The following is a 22,764-nucleotide window of genomic DNA, read 5'->3' as shown; positions in this document are numbered from 1 at the left end:
GTGACTCAACAGATATAAGCAGTGGAAACGTTTTAAGGTGGGTGACAAAATGACTTCATGCTTTCAATCTCTTTACCTTTCAACTATATGACATTAGTGTTCACTGACAAGATGGATCCTAAGATGAGTTCTGCTGCCACAGCAACAGCAGCCATTGTACCTTCCCCTGTTCTAACAATGGGTCAGTTCAAGCTTCAGTCTCAGGTCAGCCACAGTGACAGAAGCCCATGGAATCAGAGGTGAAGTTTAACAATGGCCACTGCCTCCTCTTTTCGTTTAATCCAAGAGGCCATTGGAAACAGCCCACTGAGGGAGATAGACGCTGTTTCCCAGAAGTAAATACAGCTCAGCTTGTACTTTGGAACAGTTGGTCAACCTTGCTACTTGCACAAGCTACTAACAAAGGTTATGTGGTGCCTGAACATGATCATGGCAGAATCACCGGGCCTCGTCACCATCTGCCTTTTAGGATATCTACTCAGTGCTGAATGTACAGGTTTGTTTCCTTTATAAAGTTATATTGAATGTGCTTGTATTTTAGATACAGAAACGTCTAGGGCTGTCTTCTTCATTAAATAATGATTACAGGATTTGACCACAAAATTTATGATTCTAGTAGTTAGCTTATGTGTTAGTAAGTACTAATTCTCTGGTAGCTATGCCTTCTTCATTTAAAAAATTAAATAGATTTACAATATTTATAGTATGTTTTTTAAATGAACACTGTTGGGCTTATGATTTGACAATGTAATTCCTTAGACAACAGTTGTCTTCTTGGTTTAAAAAAAATTAAAAGGGGGAAAATGCTTTAACAAGGTAACAGCAGAATTTGGAGAAAAATTGTCATTTTGTGGGTTCTTTACTCATTACTTTGAAATCAAAATGAGAAACAGAGCAAAAACAATGGTTTTACTTACACAAAGTTTGATTTTGAGACATATAACGTGATTCAAAATTTTAGAACTATTTAATGAGTCAGACCTCTAATTTTTAAAGTCTATAAAATCATACACCTTCAATTGATAGTCTTAGAATACAAACAAACTTTCTAGTAATAAGTTGTTATTTATCACTAAAGTTTTCCATGGGTTAGAAAGAAATTATTTTGTCTGATTCCAAACATCTTGGAGTTGACACAGGGGGAAATTCAATGCTCACTTGAGCTCTTAGGACAGCAAAGCTAATCCAATAATTGACATCAAGAGTACAATCTTAGTCAATGCAATTTACATCACTTGGTTTTTTTCCACAACTTCAGTGACTTTATGTATTCCCCAAAGGCAGGCACACAGAGAAGAAACTACCCCATTTAGACAGACAGCATGTTCTCACAGGAAGCATTTATCACACTTACTTGTCAACCTATTACAATCAAATCTACAGTGCCAAGATCAGGGGTGCCAACCCGAAGCATCCCCAGAAAGCAGACTGGCCCTGTGGTTCCCACTCCAGACATGATGTCACACTGAAATGCAGAAATAACGACACATGAATGCAGAGGTTAAATTAAACCAGCAAACTGGGCAGCATCAAGCAATAAAGAAATTTAGCTGGAACATTCACAAAGTAGAACATAAAGCTAAGTCTTTATACACATCTCATCAGTGTGAGATCTAGGAGGACAAAGGATCCAACCTCTTCCTTCGAGATAAGTGGTGAGGTGATGGAGGTTTTAAGAAGGCTGCTGCCCCCTTGAAGACCTCAGATGTAGGAAAAAAGGACAGATTCAGAGAAAAATAAGGAGGACTAGGATTTCAGAAAATTGGTAAATAATGAAAAGAAGAGATAAGCTTGAAGAAGGGTTAAATATATGACCCTCTGACAATGGTGAGGAGAAAGGCAGTGGAGTCCTCATAGTCAGAGATATTAGGTCCCTGAGCAGAGCACCAGCGGTCTTTCCCTAAGGATAGACAGTGTCGGTGCAGTGCTCTCCTCTGCTGTTAAACTGTTACTGGCTTCTAAAAGCAGTTTCTATGAATGATTTTCACAGAGATGTTGCATTTTCATGGCTGCTGCCCTTAGGTATTACTGCATCAATTTAGAATTTTGCAATCAAAACTATTTTGTGCAACCAATTCAGTTTTGTAAAGTGTATGGACCCAAGCTGCCTTTCATTCAGAATGAATGAATGAAATAAAGTGAAAGACAGCTTCAGGCCATAACACAGTGGCTAGTACAGTGCCAGGTACCATCACAAGGTACGAGGGGCTTGGGGATAAATCAGATTCCCTCTCTGATCTATAGTACCATGAGGCCAGGTGAGAGATTTCAACACAACGTGATAAGATGCATACCAGACACTAAAGGAGCATAAAGAAAGGAACATATTAATTGGGGGACACTGACAGAGGGACAATATTTTGAGGTGGGTCTTAAAAAATGAGTAGGTTCATTCTACTAAAACACCTGATTAAGGGCATTCTACGCAGAGAGGAGCACTCATGTACAGAGATCAAGATTCACAACAAATGTGAGGTCTTTCAGGAACTCAGTATTCTTTCAACATTGAATATGACAGGTGAGGCAGGGTCAGGGCATCAGATAAGGAAGGCCCGAAACTAAGGAGTTTGGACAAAAGAATGCAATTTGGAGTCATCAGAAGTGTAAACATGAATACCACTGACGGCTGACTTAGGCTGCTTGGCCTGGCAACATTCTCATGAACTGTGTGGGAAACAGGCGGCCAGACACAGGGAGACCAGTCTTGAGGCCACTGCAGTCATCGAGGGAAGGCATCAGAAGAGGGAAGGGAATTCAAGTGACACTATGGAAGTATTGACTAGAAATGACATGACTTAACCATCTGGGTATGAAAAGGGAAAGGGTTTAGAAGAAGTGGAAAGAACACATCCTTGAGCATCTAGGATACGGCCCAGTGCCTAAGAGCATGGACTGTGGGCAGTCTGACTGCCCACAACTAAATTCTGACAGTGACACTTTGATGCGTTACTTGGGGCAAGTCACTTAACCTCTCTGAACCTTCGTTTTCTGATTTATAAAACTGAGATGACAGCACCTGTCTCATGGAACTGCCGTGAGGAGAGAATGAAATAATGGATGCAAACACTGAGCACATTGTCCATGCAGCAATACAGAAATATTAAGGAAACATCAGGTCTTACCAGCCACCTGGTGATGTACAGTTTCAAGTTGGAAAGACAATCTGGAATTCCAAAGATCTATCTGACTTGAGGTGGATATTTGGAACTCACTGTCATATACATGGCAGTTACAACCACATGTGTGTCTAAGGACCCAGGGAGTGAGCATGGATCTTGTGGCACCTAGTACAGTGCCTGGCAGGAGTAAGTGCACAGAAAATTGTGCTAAGTCAAGAAAGGACTCAGAAAAAAAAAAAAAGAAAGAAAGAAAAGAAAGGACCCAGAGCCTCAGATGGTAAAGAATCTGCCTGTAATGCAAGAGACCGAGGTTCAATCCCTGAGTCAGGATGATCCCCTGGAGAAGGGAATAGCAAGCCGCTCCAGTATTCTTGCCTGGAGAATCCCATGGACAGAGGAGTCTGGCAGGCTACACAGTCCATAGGGTCACAAAGAGGCGGACACAACTGAGTGACTAACATTTTAAGGCTGGACTAGGGTGAGGCAAGAAGGGCACGAAGGGCATAAAAATACTTGCATACCCTGAGAAAGCATGCCTGCTTGGATTCTGTGTCCTGGGGGCCTTGTTCACCTCACCTAGTCCTGGCCCTGACAAAGATGTATGGATTGAGGAAGAACAAGGCTAAAACTGGTGGCTGGAGCCTGGGAGAACACTGAACCTCATGGGGCAGGCAGAAGAAGGGGAATGAATGGATACAAGTCGTGGGTGAATAACAAGAATCAGTGCACAATGAAGGAAACTATAAGCAAGGTGAAAAGACAGTCTTCAGAATGGGAGAAAATAATAGCAAATGAAACAACTGACAAAGAATTAATCTCCAAAATATACAAGCAGCTCATGCAGCTCAATACCAGAAAACCCAATCAAACTCAATACCAGAACAACCCAATCAAACAGTGGGCAAAAGAACTAAACAGACATTTCTCCAAAGATATACAGATGGCTAATAAACATGAAAAGATGCTCAACATCATTCATTATTAGAGAAATGCAAATCAAAACCACAATGAGGTATCATCTCACACTGGTCATAATGGCCACCATCAAAAAATCTACAAAGAATAAATGCTGGAGAGCATATGGAGAAAAGGGAACCCTCTTACACTGTTGGTGGGAATACAAACTGGTACAGCCATTATGGAGAACAGTGTAGAGATTTCATAAAAAACTGGGAATAGAACTGCTATCTGACCCAGCAGTCCTGCTGCTGGCCACACATCCCAAGGAAACCAGAATTGAAAGAGGCACAACACTATTTACAATAGTTAGAACATGGAACCAACCTAGATATCTATCAGCAGATGAATGGATTAGGAAGTTGTGGTTCATATACACAATGGTATATTACTCAGTTATAAAATGGAATGCATTTGAGTGAGTTCTAATGAGGTGAATGAACCTATAGCCTATTATACAAAGTAAAGAAAGTCAGAAGACAAATACTGTATATTAATGCATATATATGGGATGTAGAAAGACTGTAATGATGATCCTGCATGCAGGGCAGCAAAGGAGACACAGATGTAAAGAACAGACTTTTGGACTATGTGGGAAAAGGTGAGGGTGGAACGATATGAGAGAATAGCATTGAAACATGTACATAACCATATGTAAAATAGATGACCAGTGCAAGTTGGATGCATGAAGAAGGGCAGTCAAAGCTGGTGCTCTGGGACAACCCAGATTGATGGGGTGGGGAGGGAGTTGTGGGGGGAGGCGGTTTCAGAATGGGGGGACACATGTGCACCCGTGGCTGATTCATGTCGATGTATGGCAAAAAACCACCACAGTATTGTAATATAATTAGCCTCTCATTAAAATCAATTAATTAAAAAAAGCAAGAGTCAGTGCAAAGAGGAGAACCAGGAGAGAGTGATTTCATGGAAGGAGCACCCTGACAAGGGAGAGATCAACAATTAGGAGTGTTTCAGAGCAGGCAGCAAATAGAGAAGTTCAAAATTATCCTTTAGGAAGTCACTGCTGATCCTGACAGGAGTCATTTAATTATACAGATGGGGTAAAGAAGAGAAAGAACCACAGAAAAGTGCATTAAGTAAAAAGGAAATTGAGAAGAGGAAGGCAGACCAGACACAGGAGTAGAAAGGAAGAGAGATAACCACCACACACCAGCCTGCACAGGATCTCACTGATCCTGTCAGCAATGCTGGGAGGCAGACAGTCTGATGATACTCCTGTTTACACTTGACAAAGTTAAGCTGCAAAGATTATGTGACTTGCCTGAGGTCTCATAGCCAATAACTGGTAAGACATGTGATTCAAATCCAGGTGTGTCTGCTCTGCCTCCAAACCCCTATTTTTCCACTAGAACGCACTGTAAATGGATACAGACACAGATGCTACTAGGAGTGCCCAGGGCCAAGCACAGGAACTAGCGAGCAGAGAGGAGGGCATGGTGGAGGCTGGGAGGCATCAATATGCCATGGCACCCATTGGCAGCTTGTGGCTTTCTCCCAGGGCACCTGGCTGTCTGACCTAGCAGTTGGGATTGTGGGGCATTAAGTACTGAAGAAGGGGTGAAGGGAATAGAGAAAGTTGACAAGGGAAGAGCTGAAGAGAAAAAGTCTAAGCTAAATTCGGGGGGAAAGTAAAGCCCAAGGGGACTTGAGGAGTGAGAAAAGGGAGAGACTGTCAAGGGATCAGCAGGCTCCATAAAGTGAACAGCTTCAATGGAAATAAAGGACTTTAGTTATTTCTTCTCCTTTCCTTTTTTCCTCTTTGGCACTAACAAGAAAACAGCCCCAAAATGCCCTGGAAAGTTCATGTTATAAACATCTCGTCCTCTTGAGATGCTATCAGATGTTCTCTTAAGGAAAAGAATAACTCTAGGCAGCTTCTTGAGTTCCTGTCATTAATTATAAATATAGATACTATATCTATATCTCTCTATCTAGAGAAAGACACATGAACGGAGACAGAGTGAAACAGAAAGAAGAGACTGAGATTGGAGCAGGGTGGTGGGGGGAGGGGGTGGAGAATTAGATTAGAGACCTTAATCCTCCAGTGTTCAGGAGTGTTCCTACAGGCTAGTAAGTCAAAGCTAAAATAAATCACATCCTGAATCCCAGAAAATGACATATGTCACTGGAGTTCCTAGAATACATGCCAACTTAAGGGGCTGTGAGTTTGAAGTTTTAAAGAATAAAAAACATGAAGGCAGGGGTTTCTCTTTAATATCTAGTGAGACACCAGGGTTGCCTTTAGGCCTCTGCTCTTCCAACAGAAATGTGCTGCCGAGTCATCTGGACAACTGCGCCCTGGAAACACAGCCCGGCCAGGGTGATGGATCACCTTGCAAGGATCTGCAATTAGCTATTTTCAAATGATGACAAAGTGTGAAGTTAACTGCTTACTTGAGAACTTTCTTTTTCATCCAGAGTAAATTCAAATACGAATGAAAATCTGACCTTTTATTACTGGAGCTCTCTTGACTAAAAGTAAAACTGAATTTTAATTCCTAAATCTCCCTATGTATACAGTACCATGAGAACATCATAGATTTTGGCTCTATGCCCCAAAGATAAATTGGTTTGGGGATTACTTGGATTAAAAAACAAAGCCTTTCTTAAGAGATGTATTTAATTTTCATAATATTTTCTTTTCTCTAAAGCTAAAGAGTTCTTTTAAATTTCAGTTTTTCTTGACCGTGAAAATGCCACCAAAATTCTCCATCGGCCAAAGAGGTACAATTCAGGTAAATTGGAAGAGTTTGTTCGAGGGAACCTTGAGAGAGAATGTAGAGAAGAAAAATGCAGTTTTGAAGAAGCACGAGAAGTTTTTGAAAACACTGAGAAAACTGTGAGTATTTCCACATAACATCCTTCAGATGCAGAACAAAGAATAGAAAAACCTTTTTGAAAAATAGGGAAAAAACCATATTTCCCTTTGGAATTTTAAAAATCTATACATGTATATATATTATAAATACTATAATAGAGAAGGAATCAAAAACACTGTAAATAGTACCATTAACTTGTCCTCTTTTTCTTTATAGACTGAATTTTGGAAGCAATATGTTGGTAAGCAATTCATTTTATCCTCCCTCAGGTATATGAAACATTTGAGATTTACGTATTGCTTTCCTCTGTGTCAAAAGGGCTCAGAAAAATAAGTTAAATTGTTTTTACCCAACACTGAATGGTAACTATCCAAGATAATGGAGATATCTGCTGGCAGAAAAACTTACTCCTCCCTAGGGGTTCAAAAGGAACACGGTTCCACCTCAGGAATCCAGAAGGAAGAAACCAAAGAGAATTGTATCTGGGACTGAATGAGAGTTTACAGTCCTCAGTAGAGAATCAGAAAATGCTGATTGACTTAAATGTTTACTGCTTAAAAGACTTCCTCCTTCTGGTGGCCTACAAGGCCCTCCCGATTGCCCTGCCCTGTGACCTCCACTCCTCCTGCTCGCCCCCTCACACTCAGGGCACCAGCCATCCTGGCCCTGCAGCTATTCCTTACACGTGCTACAACTGCTTCTACTTTAGAGTCTTAGATCTGACTGTTCTTTGCATGTTGAAGATTCTTCAGCCAGGTTCCTGTAGGCTCACTCCCTCACCTCCTCTCAGGCCTTAACCCAAATATCACTCTCTCAATGACGCCTGCCTTGATCATCTATTAATATGTCAACTTGCCTCCCCCCACAACCCCAACACTTTAGACACTGTATCCTGTTCTATTATTTTTCATAGCACTTTTCACCATCTGAGGTATCATATAATAGTCTTATACTATTAATTTTTCCCACCTTGCTAGAATGAAAGCTTCATGTTGGCAGGTATATTCAACTGTTTTGTTTATTGATGTAGTCCTAGTATCTCAAAACAGTATCTGGTACAGAAGCACTGAGAAAATACTTGCTGAATGAATTGAAGAAGGAGGAAACATCACAACTTTAACGACAACTAAGTTTTAACACTAATTTAAAATCTAGCATCAGGATTTTGAGGCAGTGTTAAGTTTCCCAGCTTGACTTACCTAAGACCATGTGCATGAACAGAAACTACCCTGGACAGCCAATTCACTGAATTCCATCAGTTCTATTTTCCCAGATTCCATTCTGTGAGCACTAATGGACTTACTCATTCATATTCTTGTGACTTATTATTTCTCCACTTTGTTTTTAAATCATGAAGGAAGAAGAGGTCCACTCTGTTACATTTGCTTTATCTGCCTTTGTCCTTAATAATAAATGCCACCGTGCCAACTTTCCACTGAGGTATTCCACTACAGTTAGTCCAAACAAGACTTTTCACTCTCTATTTCTATTTAAAACTCTGAATCTTGTCTTTTTGAAAAGCAAATCAATTTCTACTTTTCCTCCCCATATATTCCTGGCTGCATTTAAAAAACTCTCTTGTCCCCTTTATTGCCCATCCCCTCCTCAGGTGGCCTCTCATCAGTACCTCTTTAACACCATATTTTGAAGTTGGGCTCCTGCCTTCTAGGCCACAGGCTGTGTTTTACTGTAACTCGGGTAAAGAAATGTGGAAAACTTCAAGAGCATGATTTTGTTGTTGACCTGAAAGAAAAAGACTACAGCAAAGATGGGTTTATTCAGGATCAGCAGAGAATCATAATTCAGGGTGTTCAACCACTGGGAGCCATGTGCAAGTTCCTGCAGGACAGAGGGGCAGAGAACTCTTCTGAAGAGGGGAAAAGGAAGTGGGGAGGAAATGCGTGTTAAGTCATTTTAGTTGTGTCCTACTCTTTGTGACTCCATGGACTGTAGCCCGCAGGCTCCTCTGTCCGTGGAATTCTTCAGGCAAGAATACTGGAGTGGGTTGCCATATCCTCCTCCAGAGGATCTTCCTGACCCAGGGATCGAACCCACGTTTCCTGCATATCCTGCATTGGCAAGTGGGTTCTTTACCACTAGTGCCACCTAGTACAGTAAACAAAGAGTCCCTGGCTTGTTATTGGCTGACTCCCTTGCCAAGAAAGAGGTGGAGTCGGTCTTCTTCCTGTTGGGCTCTGCTATCATTGGGTGTGAGAGCTCTCCCTTCTGGTCTCTCAATTCTATTTAACTGAGGTTTCTGTTTATTAATTTTTTACACTGTCAGTACTGCTTTGTCTACTAAAAACAAGACAAAAACAAGAAGAAAAAGAAAACCTAATGCCATGCTTCTTTTCACTTTGCAGTTGAGATTCCCAAGCACCCCAAATAGCCTCTGCTGTTTTCTCTTGTGTGGGCCTCCTCACACAATGGGGATGCAGGTCCCTCATTCCTGCCCTACCCATTTCACCATGGGAAGAATTTGGCTGAAGGAGAAAAACTGCCCAACCACATTAACCAGAGTCTGCCCAGCACTTTACAGTTTACAGACTGGCTGTCACTTTTAATCCTCACACCATCCCTGTGAGCAAAGCATTATGAAGTTCATTTTACAGAAGAAACTGAGGTTTAGGGAGGTTAAATGACTTGCCAAAGGTCACGCAGCTGGGGAGTCATGGAGCCCAGAAGAGCAGCCAAATTCTTTACTGCCCAACCCCCACTCTCTATGACCCCTCCCAGCCTTCAGATCACAACATGGTTATTCATTAAACTACCACTGAGTAGCCTTAAACAGGAAGCTCTCACTTGGCAAGGTCTTCTCCCTTGCTGTCTTTGACCCCTATTGTCTGTGGCTTTGCCTCAGCCCAAAGTATACACAGACAAGCACCCAAAGGAGGACTAAATGCAGGATAAAATGACACTCATTTTAAAGATATGTCTCAGCAAATGAGTTGCTGTGTAGCTGGCTGCAAGCCCAGAGCTTTTCAGTGAAACATCCTAAATAATTCAGCTCTGTTCATCTGCAATATAAAGTGCAAATGTGGCTCGTTTTTTTAGACCAGTCCTGAACATCAATAATAATAAACCACAGATAACGTATTTTGTTTTCACAGAATTGGAACAAATTGAAGTATCTGTGCAAAAGCACATTGGATCAAGGGGCAGAGGGGACAAGGTCTAATTTTTACAACAAGCAGATTTTCCAGAGAGGGACTCTTCTTGAGAAAAGGTTATTAGCCCTCAGCCAGTGGGACCTGGATACTTGCTCCTGACAGCGAGCATGATAGACACACTACTGCTGTCCTACAGCAGTCAGGGCTCCAGTCAGGAATCTCGGCTCTAAAATATGAAATTAGAAATTCCTCTTGAATTGCCCCCTTTCCCCTCACTGTTTTATTCTTGTGTCATCTTTACGGCTTACTCTTTGGTTACTCACATATCAAGCCTTGCTGATCTCGCTCCTGGCTTTCTTCAGGGCTCTTCATCTGCTCAGAGGATGCACCAGCCTCCCTCCTGGTTCTCTTCACCCTTTTACCCTGAAGCTGCCTTAGAGTTACAAGTTGAGGCAGAGCTCTGAGAAATCCAACTGAAGTGTTCCCTTCTCATCCTAACCCTTCCCCTCTTACCTATTCCTTGCTCCTTTTTTCTGATGACCAATGTCTTCAAAGGCTCTCCAGAATGCTGCAAATGTAGAAACTTCAGGAAAGATAGGAAGGAAACATAGCCAATCTATATAAAAACATGGCACATTTTCAGAAGCTTTTCTTTCTTAATTCTTTGTATTGAAAGCTGTTTGTCTCTTTACCGAACCATTTGGGACCTAATCATAGACAGTAGAATATCCTTCAGGATTCGAGCATCTTTTGGGCTGTTTGGAACCATCACTGGCTACTTAACAGTGAAATGATGAGATGAGGAAGTAGATGCATGTATGCCATGCCGAGGCTGCCAGTTTCCTGAGTGGAGTTGCTGTTACCTAGCTCAATTTGCTCTACAAGACATGCAATAGAACAAGCCAGGTATGACACGAAGATGATTGCTGAAGCAACATGGTTTGATTTAGAATTAACTCCATCATCATGCTATAAAGAAGGACTGAAAATTCCTCTCACCTTGTATATCTCTACACTCAGCCTTTCTTCTCCCTCATCTTCCTCCCTTCAGTTGCATAAACAATCCACATGCCTTCCTTAGGGCCATTCCCTAGAACAATGTTAGCCTAAAAACCTTTATTAGAATTTTCAGAAACTTAGGAAAACAGGAGCATCCCATAAGCAGCTGATGTCCAAGTCAGAAGTCCTGCTCTGACCTTAAAATTAGGCTCCCCTCTCCATGAGTTTGTGCAGAAAGTACTGGGAATTCTAACCAATGCATCTGCTAATTCATCTTGTTAATCTACGTTGAAGATGGAGATCAGTGTGAGTCCAATCCATGTTTAAATGGTGGCATGTGCAAGGATGACATTAATTCCTATGAATGTTGGTGTCAAGCTGGATTTGAAGGAAAGAACTGTGAATTAGGTAAGTAACTATCTTTGGATTACTGGTGGTTCCAAATTTCCCTTTGAAACCAGATGCAACTGGAAAATGCAATATGTATGTACCATAATTTTCTCTTAAATTATGGTAAAGAACCCTTTACATGAGATCTACACTCAACAAATTTTGAAGTATATGATAGCGTATTGCTAACTCTGTATAGCATATGTCTCGACTTTATTCCTCTTGCATAACTGAAACCTGGAGAACAGCAACACCTCACTTGCTCCTCCTCCAGCTCCTGGCAAGCATCATTGTATTCTCTGCTTCTATGTGTTGGACTATTTTTAGATACATCATATAAGTGGAATCATGTGGTATTTGTCCTTCTGTGACTGCCTTGTTTCATTTACCATAATGTCCTTCAGGCTCATCCACGTTGTTGCATATGACAGAATTTCCTTATTTTTGAAGGTTGAATAATATTCCATTGTATAAAATATACTTTTAAAGCTTGTAAAGAGGATCAATTCATTTTATCTGTGGTCATAGTTTCCAGGATGAGTTCAAGAAACCATATGAAGAGCAACAGTAATATTTGCTAACTACTAGGAAGTGGTCGAAGAAGGCAATGGCACCCCACTCCAGTACTCCTGCCTGGAAAACCCCATGGACGGAGGAGCCTGGAAGGCTGCCGTCCATGGGGTTGCTGAGGGTCGGACACGACTGAGCAACTTCACTTTCACTTTTCACTTTCATGCATTGGAGAAGGCAATGGCAACCCACTCCAGTGTTCTTGCCTGGAGAATCCCAGGGACAGGGGAGCCTGGTGGGCTGCCATCTATGGGGTCACACAGAGTCAGACACAACTGAAGCAACTTAGCAGCAGCAGGAAGTGGTAGGTTCCCGGGTGGCACTAGTGGTAAACAACATGCCTGCCAATGTAGGAGACATAAGAAACCCAGGTTTAGTCCTGTGGTTGGGAAGATCCCCTGGAGAAGGAAATGGTAATCCACTCCAGTATTCTTACCTGGAGAATCTCAGGTGCAGAGGAGCCTGGTGGACCACCATCCATAAGGTCACAAAAAGTTGGACACAACTGAAGTGACTTAGCACACATGCGTGCACAGAACTGGTAATAGTGTTCCACTATCTTATTCATCCTCAATACAACCATTAGTCTCCCCATTCTACACAGATGAGGAAAGTGCAGCTCAAACATTTCAAAATCACAGAAGCAGTAAACGGTTCAGCCAGGACCTGAACTCCAATTTATCTGACCAAAACCCATGCTTCTAACTGCTATCCACAAAACGCAAAGAAAACTGACCAATAAAACCATTTGAATTCATAACTAAAATATCAGCAAAGAAGTGAAGTCAACTAAGTATAGAATTGGGGTAGGGAAGGCCAAGTCTCCTTTATATAGGTTCTTCTCCACCCCTAAGAACCACTTCACATGTGAAATTTATTGACAAAATTCAGAACTCATTCCTGAACTTGACTAAATTAATATACTGGAGTTACATAGAAAATCTAGGGTCATTGTGCATCTTCTTTGCATAGCCTAGGCTTCTTTTTTTCTGAGACTTTGGCAGTTGGAACAGTAAACCCCAAAGTCCTTTACCTATTTGTTTATTACCTCTGGATGCAGGATTACTGGTACTGTGATTGTGAAAAGCATACAGTGCTAATGACAGATTCTCCTTATACTCTGAAACTCCAGAAGAATAGAGGTGCAGTCCTAGGGAAAGAATTCAACACCACAGACTACATGACTAAGGGAAAAGAGTAGAAAATTAGCAGGACTCTATTTAAGCGTTATGGCAATCCACCTGACACAGATGAAAAGGGCATTAAAACAAAATGAAATGCAGCAGCTGCACTTGTCCTATAAAGAAGGGGGAAAGTTGTCTCTAATACTGTGCAGAAATTGTTTCAGTGCTAAAGAGAAATCCATTGATCATCTTCCTTTGAGATCCAAAAGATTAAAAGGAAAAGAAGACAGGGAAAAGAAAAGGAAGCAGGGCAAAAACATTTTAAAAGAAAGAAAAAAAGGAGATGCAGGTGGGTGGACTGGTACCCTGAGCTTGGACTCCCACTCCCTCAGGCTTCACAGTGCGGGGACACTCCGATGCCTGGGTTCCCTTTCCTATGGGCATGTTCATTGGTTCAACATCTCCGAAGTGCTACTAGCATCTGAAAGGTTACAATTTCAAATTCAGACGGACCTAGATTAATGTGATCCTGCTGCTTGGAAGCTTATGGAAACTGATTGAATATCACCTTAAATAATATAATTATTAGAGCTGATGGAATGAAAGACTCAATTGGGCTCCATTAAGAACGAAGGGAATGTCATAGCAAAGTAAAACTGAAAATCATGTTTAATGTTAAATACTCCTAAATGTGAGAGTTGGACCATAAAGAAGGCTGAGCATCAAAGAACTGATGCTTTCAAACTGTGATGCTGGAGAAGATTCTTGAGAGTTCCTTGGGCAGCAAGAAGATCAAACCAGTCAATCCTAAAGGAAATCAATCCTGAATATTCATTGGAAGGACTGATGTTGAAATGCCAATACTTTGACCATCTGATGCAAAGAGCCAACTCATTGGAAAAGATCCTGATGCTGGGAAAGATTGAAGGCAGAAGTAAAAGGGGGTGACAGAGGATGAGATGGTTGGATGGCATCACCAACTCGATGAACATGTGAGCAAACTCCAGGACATAGTGAAGGACAGGGAAGCCTGGCATGCTGCTGTCCATGAGGTCACAAAATGTCAGAAATGACTTAGCGACTGAACAACAAAATGTCTTTAGTTTAAACATAAAGACACTTTAAAAGAGGCAGAGAGCCCAGAGGAATGTAGTTATAAAAGCAGAAAACTGCTATGACAGGTTTTGCTATGTGCATGACACTATGGTCCACACAGCAAAAGTGCTAAGTCTACAGTGGGCACCTTTTCAGGCCCCGCAGGTTCGCCACATTTTGGTTTGGTCATGGCTCCGTGGAGACACTGCAGCCACCACCAACCCTAGCCTCTAGGGTATCTTGAGCCCAGCTGACCAAGGTTTAGAAAAATCCTCCCAGCTTGCTTAGTTTAGAAACAAAGTGGGAATTCTCAAAAGACTCTACCTCAGACACTGCTGCTGCTGCTAAGTCACTTCAGTTGTGTCTGACTCTGTGCGACCCCAGAGATGGCAGCCCACCAGGCTCCCCCATCCCTGGGATTCTCCAGGCAAGAATACTGGAGTGGGTTGCCATTTCCTTCTCCAATGCATGAAAGTAAAAAGTGAAAGTGAAGTCGCTCAGTCGTGTCTGACTGTTCGCGACCCCATGGACTGCAGCCTACCAGGCTCCCCCGTCCATGGGATTTTCCAGGCAAGAGTACTGGAGTGGGGTGCCATTGCCTTCTCCAACCTCAGACACTAGAGGAAAGCAAAAGCATATACAAACTCCCATTTAAGCTATTGCTTCAAACTGAACTAAGGACTGATCTCAAAAGCCACTAGAAAAAAAGCACAGTTCATGGAGTATCTGTGCCCCAAGTCCTTGGCGTCACCGAGTGTCTGAAAGGGAAGGAGATTTCCACTGTTAAGACTTTGTTCTTTTTCCTCTTCTCTTGTTCATCAGGCTCCTCTCCAAGGAAGAGAGGTGCAAACATTCAGGGAATGCTTTCTAGTTAGAACAATTAACTGGCTACTGTGTCCCATTGGCTGGAATAAAGACCGCTGAGTGTCCCCAGATACACATCCCATCTGAGTCCTTTTCAGATAAATCAAAGTCTGTAAGAGTTCGGCCATTCCTGTCCCTTCTAAAGAGTACAAGAGGCATTTCCTCACAGTAAGAGAGAGGGAAAGAAAAACAAGCACAGAAACACTTTTTTTTTCATTTTGGTAAATCACAGACACTACTAATATACTGTGTATTTCTGTGGAGTAGAAAAAAAAAAAGAACATACCTTGAGTTTAGTTGATAAACTTGTTAAAGAGAATATCTTTCATCCCAGTTTTGGTTCTCTCGTTTGTGAATATATCACAGCAGATGAAGGCAGAGTAAAATGAAGCAGAACACACTAACTTGTATAGTAGGCAGGAGGGGAGTTAGAGGTGTTTGTGCTAACATAGAGGAAAAAGAACAGACACTGTGAGATGTCCATCCACAGATATTCTAGGGGCTTCCCTGGTGGCTCAAACAGTAAAGAATCTGCCTGCAATGCAGGAGACCTGGATTCAATCCCTGGGTTGGGAAGATGCCTTGGAGAAGGAAATGGCAACCCACTCCACTTTCTTGCCTGGGAAATCCCATGGACAGAGGAGCCTGGCAGGCTACAGTCCATGGGGGTTGCAAAAGTCAGGCATGACTGAGTGACTAAACCAACCAACCAAAGGACCAGGGAGAATCGACACCCAACACGGGCCTAATGTCCAAGTGCTCCAGAAACAATTGATGACTGAGTCCCACAGTGACTGTCCCTGAGGTGCAGGACTACAGATCTCTCCACTGGAACTCCTTGTGCTGTTATTTTATTTCCAGACTCTTAAGATCTTTACTTGAGGTCAAAAGACTGCTGGTTGGACAGCAGTATTTCCCACTGTGTGCACAAACCAAGCCACAAGACAGCAGCAGCAGCGACATACTAGGCCACAAAGAGCAGTGACAAATGGGGAAAAGGATAGAGTGGTCTAGTTACTTAGCCAAGGATGCAGAATCAGGAAAAGCACCTCAACTTTACCCATTCCTAATGTGCATGGCCAGGTCCAAACTGGTCAGCACCTGCCACCCACTTCTGTGAACTCTGCACATTCTCATATTGACTGAACACTCCCTACAGGGGGTATTTGATTTGGCTGCACACTCTAGTATTGCTTTGTAGCAACAAAATGATTGCTAGTAACATGAGAGGAGCCAGAGATGTAATTACGTTAGTGAGAAGAAAGATCTTTAATAAATAAATAAATAAAAAGGACCAAGTGCCATCTTTTTGGCTTCTACACTTAGTGGATTATTGGCAGCAAAGGGTAAAGCTTAGGCTGGTTCCTTTGTCTACCTGGTAACAGTTGATTTGCCTTCCCTCGTTTCCTGAAGATCAGTAAGGAACATGAACTAATCATTACTCTAGCCTATGCTACCTACGTAAAATGGAATTCAAAAATTTAGATCTGTCATTCACAAATCCATAATATACTCCCAGACCATACAGTCATTCTGTTAGCCTGAAATCTAAAGGGAAAAAAAAAAAGAGTCTGTGACACGAGTTTATGTGTTAAGGTGTGTAATCCTAGGCGGGCACGAGTAAGGGATGGGGGAGTGAGAAGTGAGGAAAGGAGAGCCAAGAGTAGGAGTCATCTCTCCTCACCTGCAACTAATTGCTTGATCTCTGGGGACTGTTTTCCACATGAGCTGGCCTCAGGAGAGTCAGTCTCAGAGGGGAAAAGAAGTAAAAGAATCTGTCCACCAGTATACATCTCTTGATGGTCAACAGTTCAGCCTGTGTGGCATTAACTCCCTGGCATCACCACATTGTACGCACTGGGGCCCCGAGAGACCACGTGGCATCCCGGGCCTTAGCATCAACCTGGGAGCATCAAGAAAAGAGACCAGAGGCCCACGATACAGATCTTAGCCAGGCCATTCAAGGCAGCACCTAGATGAAGCCAAGGGAAGTCCACGCACAGCAAGTCACCAACAGGGCTGGGACAGACGCAGGTGAAGCTGGGGGTGACTAAGGTGGCCCACAACAGGTGGCTAACACAGCCGCGCATATTCTAACTGCACTGACAAACAAGCACTTCTCTTGAAAGCTCTACTGCTGTTAAGCCTGTAGGTAACAGGAAGGTGCCTTCCATTTACTGTGTTCCTGCACTGCTCTAGAGACAGAAATCGGTCCTGGGGCAGAGCCTATTTCTCTTAATTCCGCAGGTCTCAGCTAGCAAGCCCTGAACCCTGCTACTTCTTATTGAGATGGCACTGGAGAAACAAAGGGAAAACATGGGAATTTGAAAATACAGAATAAGATGGCAGGAACAAGCCAAATATATCAGGAATCACAATTAATGTGAATTGGAGTTAATGACAATTTTCAGTCTGGAGTTAAAAATCTAACTATATGTTGCTGATCAAACAGATAACTAAAATAAAACTATATCAGGAGGATAAAATAAAGGGATATAAAAAGATTTGCCAGGTAAATGCTAACACAAAGAAACTGGCAAAGCCATCTTAATATAAGATAAAATAGAATTCTGACCAAAAGCATTACAAGAGACAAAGAAAGATATAATATATGAATAAAGGAGACTGTATAGGAAAATAAAGAAAATATGGGCCACTAAACTGCTTATCATTGTCAACACATAGTGTTTTTGGCATTTAGCTCCCTTCAGTTCAGTTCAGTTCAGTTGCTCAGTCCTGTCCGACTCTTTGCAACCCCATGAATCACAGCACACCAGGCCTCCCTGTCCATCACCAACTCCCGGAGTTCACTCAGACTCATGTCCATCGAGTTGGTAATGCCATCCAGCCATCTCATCCTCTGTCATCCCCTTCTCCTCCTGCCCCCAATCTCTCCCAGCATCACAGTCTTTTCCAATGAGTCAGCTCTTTGCATGAGGTGGCCAAAGTACTGGAGTTTCAGCTTTAGCATCATTCCTTCCAAAGAAATCCCAGGGCTGCTCTCCTTCAGAATGGACTAGTTGCATCTCCTTGCAGTCCAAAGGACTCTCAAGAGTCTTCTCCAACACCACAGTTCAAAAGCATCAATTCTTCGGTGCTCAGCCTTCTTCACAGTCCAACTCTCACATCCATACATGACCACAGGAAAAACCATAGCCTTGACTAGATGGACCTTTGTTGGAAAAGTAATGTCTCTGCTTTTGAATATGCTATCTAGGTTGGTCATAACTTTTCTCCCAAGGAGTAAGCATCTTTTAATTTCATGGCTGCAATCACCATCTGCAGTGATTTTGGAGCCCAAAAAAATAAAGTCTGACACTGTTTCCACTGTTTCCCCATCTATTTCCCATGAAGTGATGGGACCAGATGCCATGATCTTCATTTTCTGAATGTTGAGCTTTAAGCCAACTTTTTCACTCTCCACTTTCACTTTCATCAGAGGCTTTTTAGTTTCTCTTCACCTTCTGCCATAAGGGTGGTGTCATCTGCATATCTGAGGTTATTGATATTTCTCCCGGCAATCTTGATTCCAGCTTGTGCTTCTTCCAGTCCAGCGTTTCTCATGATGTACTCTGCATAGAAGTTAAATAAGCAGGGTGACATATACAGCCTTGACATACTCCTTTTCCTATTTGGAACCAGTCTGTTGTTCCATGTCCAGTTCTAACTGTTGCTTCCTGACCTGCATACAGGTTTCTCAAGAGGCAGGTCAGGTCGTCTGGTATTCTCATCTCTTTCAGAATTTTCCACAGTTTATTGTGATCCATACAGTCAAAGGCTTTGGCATAGTCAATAAAGCAGAAATAGATGTTTTTCTGGAACTCTCTTGCTTTTTCCATGATCCAGCGGATGTTGGCAATTTAATCTCTGGTTCCTCTGCCTTTTCTAAAACCAGCTTGACCATCTGGAAGTTCATGGTTCACGTATTGTTGAAGCCTGGCTTGGAGAATTTTGAGCATTACTTTACTAGCGTGTGAGATGAGTGCAATTGTGCAGTAGTTTGAGCATTCTTTGGCATTGCCTTTCTTTGGGATTGGAATAAAAACTGACCTTTTCCAGTCCTGTGGCCACTGCTGAGTTTTCCAAATTTGCTGGCATATTGAATGCAGCACTTTCACAGCATCATCTTTCAGGATTTGAAATAGCTCAACTGGAATTCCATCACCTCCACTAGCTTTGTTCATAGTGATGCTTTCTAAGGCCCACTTGACTTCACATTCCAGGATGTCTGGCTCTAGGCGAGTGATCACACCATCGTGATTTTCCAGGTAGTGAAGATCTTTTTTGTACAGTTTTTCTGTGTATTTTTGCCACCTCTTCTTAATATCTTCTGCTTCTGTTAGTCCATACCATTTCTGTCCTTTATCAAGCCCATCTTTGCATGAAATGTTCCCTCGATATCTCTAATTTTCTTGAAGAGATCTCCAGTCTTCCCCATTCTGTTGTTTTCCTCTATTTCTTTGCATTGATCACTGAGGAAAGCTTTCTTATCTCTTCTTGCTATTCTTTGGAACTGTGCATTCAGATGCTTATATCTTTCCTTTTCTCCTTTGCTTTTTGCTTCTCTTAAAGGACCTTATTTCATTCTCCTGTGTTGATGCATACCCACCAGGGCCAGCTTCAAGTTTGCTTTGAAAAACTGGATTATATTAATGGTGCATGCATGCATGCTAGTCACTTCAGTTGTGTCTGACCCTGTGCGACCCCATAGATAGCAGCCTACCAGGCTCCTTTGTCCCTGGGATTCTCCAGGCAAGAATACTGGGGTGGGTTGCCATCTCCTTCTCCAATGCATGCATGCATGCTAAGTCGCTTCAGTCATGTCCGACTCTGTGCAACACTATGGACAGCAGCCCATCAGGCTCCTCTATCCAGAGGATTCTCCAGGCAAGAATACTGGAGTGAGTTGCCATTTCCTTCTCCTATATTAACAGTAGGCACTTGTATTCAGCAAAATATACTATTGAGGGTGAAAAGGTAAGTCACAGAGTGGGAGAAGGTATCAACAATGCATATATCCAGCAACTAGAACTCTCATATGCTGATGGTGAGAATCTAAATTTGTATAATTATCTTAGAAAACTATTTGGCAATATCTACTAACCCTGAACATATGGTCCAATCACTGCACTCATGAGTACAGATCCAGTAAATCTGCACACATATGTTACCAAAAGATATGTACAAGAATGTTCATTACAGCATTAAATGTAAGAGCCAAAAACTCGAAACTCAACTCAAATATTCATCCACAGTAAAATGGTGAACAGAGGTAGTAATATTCATACAATGGAATGTATTACACAAGATGTAGATGAACTATGGCTATAAAAAACAACATGGATGAAGCTCACAGACAAAATGTTAACTGAGAAACACAGAAGAGTACATAATGGGAGCTTCTCCTTAGATAAAGTTCATGAACAGGTGAAACTAATTCCTTGTTAGAAGTCAGGGTATGGTAACTTTGGGAAGGAAGAAGTAGTGACCAGAAGGGTGAATTAGGAGAGCTTCTGGGCTGTTGATAATGTCCTCTGTACTGATCTGTTTACTGTTTAAACAAGTGAAGTCACCTTGTGAAAACTCATACCAAAGTTCTGGGTACTTTCTGGAATCTGTTATACTTTAATAAGCAGCTTTTTTTCACTGCAGTCTATGATTTTGTGAAAATAGCATATCTACACCTTCAGTTTTATGCCAAATCACATATATTGCTGCCACCATTTTTATGCCATACTAAGAATTTTATCTTTTTTCCCCCTTACTCTTAGCTCAAGGCTCACAAACTTCTCTCCACGAATGCTCCCAGCTTATATTTGACCTTTGCCAGAGTTAGTGGTTTCATGTACTTTTTAGAATTGTATGTTACTTGATGTTATTGCTGTGGATTTTGCTTTCTTTCAGATGCAACATGCAGCATTAAGAATGGCAGATGCAAGCAGTTTTGTAAAAGGGACGCAGATAACAAGGTGGTTTGTTCCTGTACTGCCGGATACCGACTTGCACAAGACCAAAAGTCCTGCGAACCAGCAGGTCAAAATCTAAGTTGTTTCTTTTTTTTTTTTTTAGTTCTGCAGATATGTTTTCCAAATCCATATTTGAACTTTTAGCACCCTACATAATTTCATTCCTTGTTTTTACTTCTTTTTGAAATCACAGAAAAGACTAGCAGCATGGGCAAATTAATTTTTCAAATTGCACCATCATTTTGAATAGAAATTCTGTAATTGTCTTCCGTCTTCTTTTCTGTACCCAATTTTCTCCTTTGACCTTTATATCATGAAGCAATTGATTTGTGTGATTTCTGTATGTATATCTATAATTCATGAAGTCAAATTAATGTAGTAATCCTGTAATAAAAAATAAAAGATGCATACGTGGTTGACTGATAGGCTTCTAGTACAAGGCTAGTGAATTTTAATCATGATCTGTCCGAGCGTGGCTGGTTTACACTGAGAAAGTTATTTTCTATCCTTCATTCTCAGCCTCAGTTTACACACTTGGCATCAGAATAGTTCTGACAACTATCTGTTATGAGCTGTGTCAGGCTGATCGGTACAGTCAATCTATACAGCAGTGGACAAAGCAATGCTTCCCAGTTATGTCAACCATGCCACCATACTGACAGCTGACTGGTGTGTGGAGATCATCTCCACTTTTCACGCTGCTCTTCTCTGGAAATGAAGGCAGCAGAAACTTGGAATTTTTTTTTTAATGTAGGCTCCACAGGATCAATTATATTTGATAAATGAGGGGCCTTTTTGAAGCAAACTGTATATAATTTCTTTTGCATTTCCAAAGCCTGCTAGCAAAGTGAAAGTGAAAGTGAAGTCGCTCAGTCGTGTCCAACTCTTTGCAACCCCGTGGACTGTAGCCTACCAGGCTTCTCCATTTCTCTGTAACTGGGTTCAATACCTATCCTAGTAATGAACCTGGCAGAGGAAATTAAAGAAAGAACCAGAAGACAAGAGTATATAGACTGCACTAAAATAAAGAGTCTAATGCTTCAAGGACCTGCCTGCCTCCCATCCTTCTACCTGGTTCTTGACATACACAGCTTCAAACTAACCTACCTAGGGAGAAGTATGTGTGTACCTGTTTTTACCTTTGACACCTAACTTCCAGTGTAGACAGACAGCATAGTAGCTAATCATTATAAGTCCTTTTCTGTTATAAGAAAGAGAAAAAACAGAGAACCACCTCCAACTATTAAGTGTTATTCTGAATATAGTCTTAGTTTTAGCAGAATAAATAAGCTAAACCTAAAATAAACTTTTCCGCCTTTCAACAGTAATGGTCCCTTTTCTTGAGCCAATGTTGATGATTTATATTTATACATAAGTATTTTGAACTAATTTCCTGTTTTCCCAACCACATGCTGTCTTCATGATACTTTGCCACAGCTGGTTGCTATAGAAATGTCTGTTATAAGGGATGTGGATAGAAGGAAAGTGAGAAATGCAATGTGAAGTGACTTTGCTTGACTACAAATTTCCATTCTGCTGTCCCTAGTGTATCAGTAGATGACTTCTTTTCTTTAGGTTATTTCCAACCCAAGGTAAAAGGTAGCAGTGCCCAGGTAGATGTGGTGGTTATAATCATATTAATAATTTATTTAGTTAATACTCAATAGCCAGGTAATTAAATCACAATGATCTCTCCCCAATGGATACCTAAATTCCACCTTGGAATCTTG

The 22,764-nt window shown here is 41.6% G+C and overlaps 1 protein-coding gene across 1 annotated transcript in view; it reads left to right on the top strand.

The window, feature by feature from the left end:
* Positions 1-382: 382 nt before the first annotated feature.
* Positions 383-22,764, top strand: part of F9 (coagulation factor IX) — a 36,330-nt gene continuing 13,948 nt past the window's right edge. The window contains exons 1-5 of the mRNA XM_005700431.3: positions 383-496; positions 6,773-6,936; positions 7,133-7,157; positions 11,320-11,433; positions 20,973-21,101. Coding sequence (XP_005700488.1) covers positions 409-496; positions 6,773-6,936; positions 7,133-7,157; positions 11,320-11,433; positions 20,973-21,101 — 520 coding nt within the window. The 5' untranslated portion in view covers positions 383-408. The remainder of the gene's footprint in view (positions 497-6,772; positions 6,937-7,132; positions 7,158-11,319; positions 11,434-20,972; positions 21,102-22,764) is intronic.

This window comes from Capra hircus (genome assembly GCF_001704415.2).
Source record: "Capra hircus breed San Clemente chromosome X unlocalized genomic scaffold, ASM170441v1, whole genome shotgun sequence".
Taxonomy (NCBI): domain Eukaryota; kingdom Metazoa; phylum Chordata; class Mammalia; order Artiodactyla; family Bovidae; genus Capra; species Capra hircus.
The sequence above is the reverse complement of the archived record's forward strand: the minus strand, read 5'-3'. Positions and strand labels throughout refer to the sequence as shown.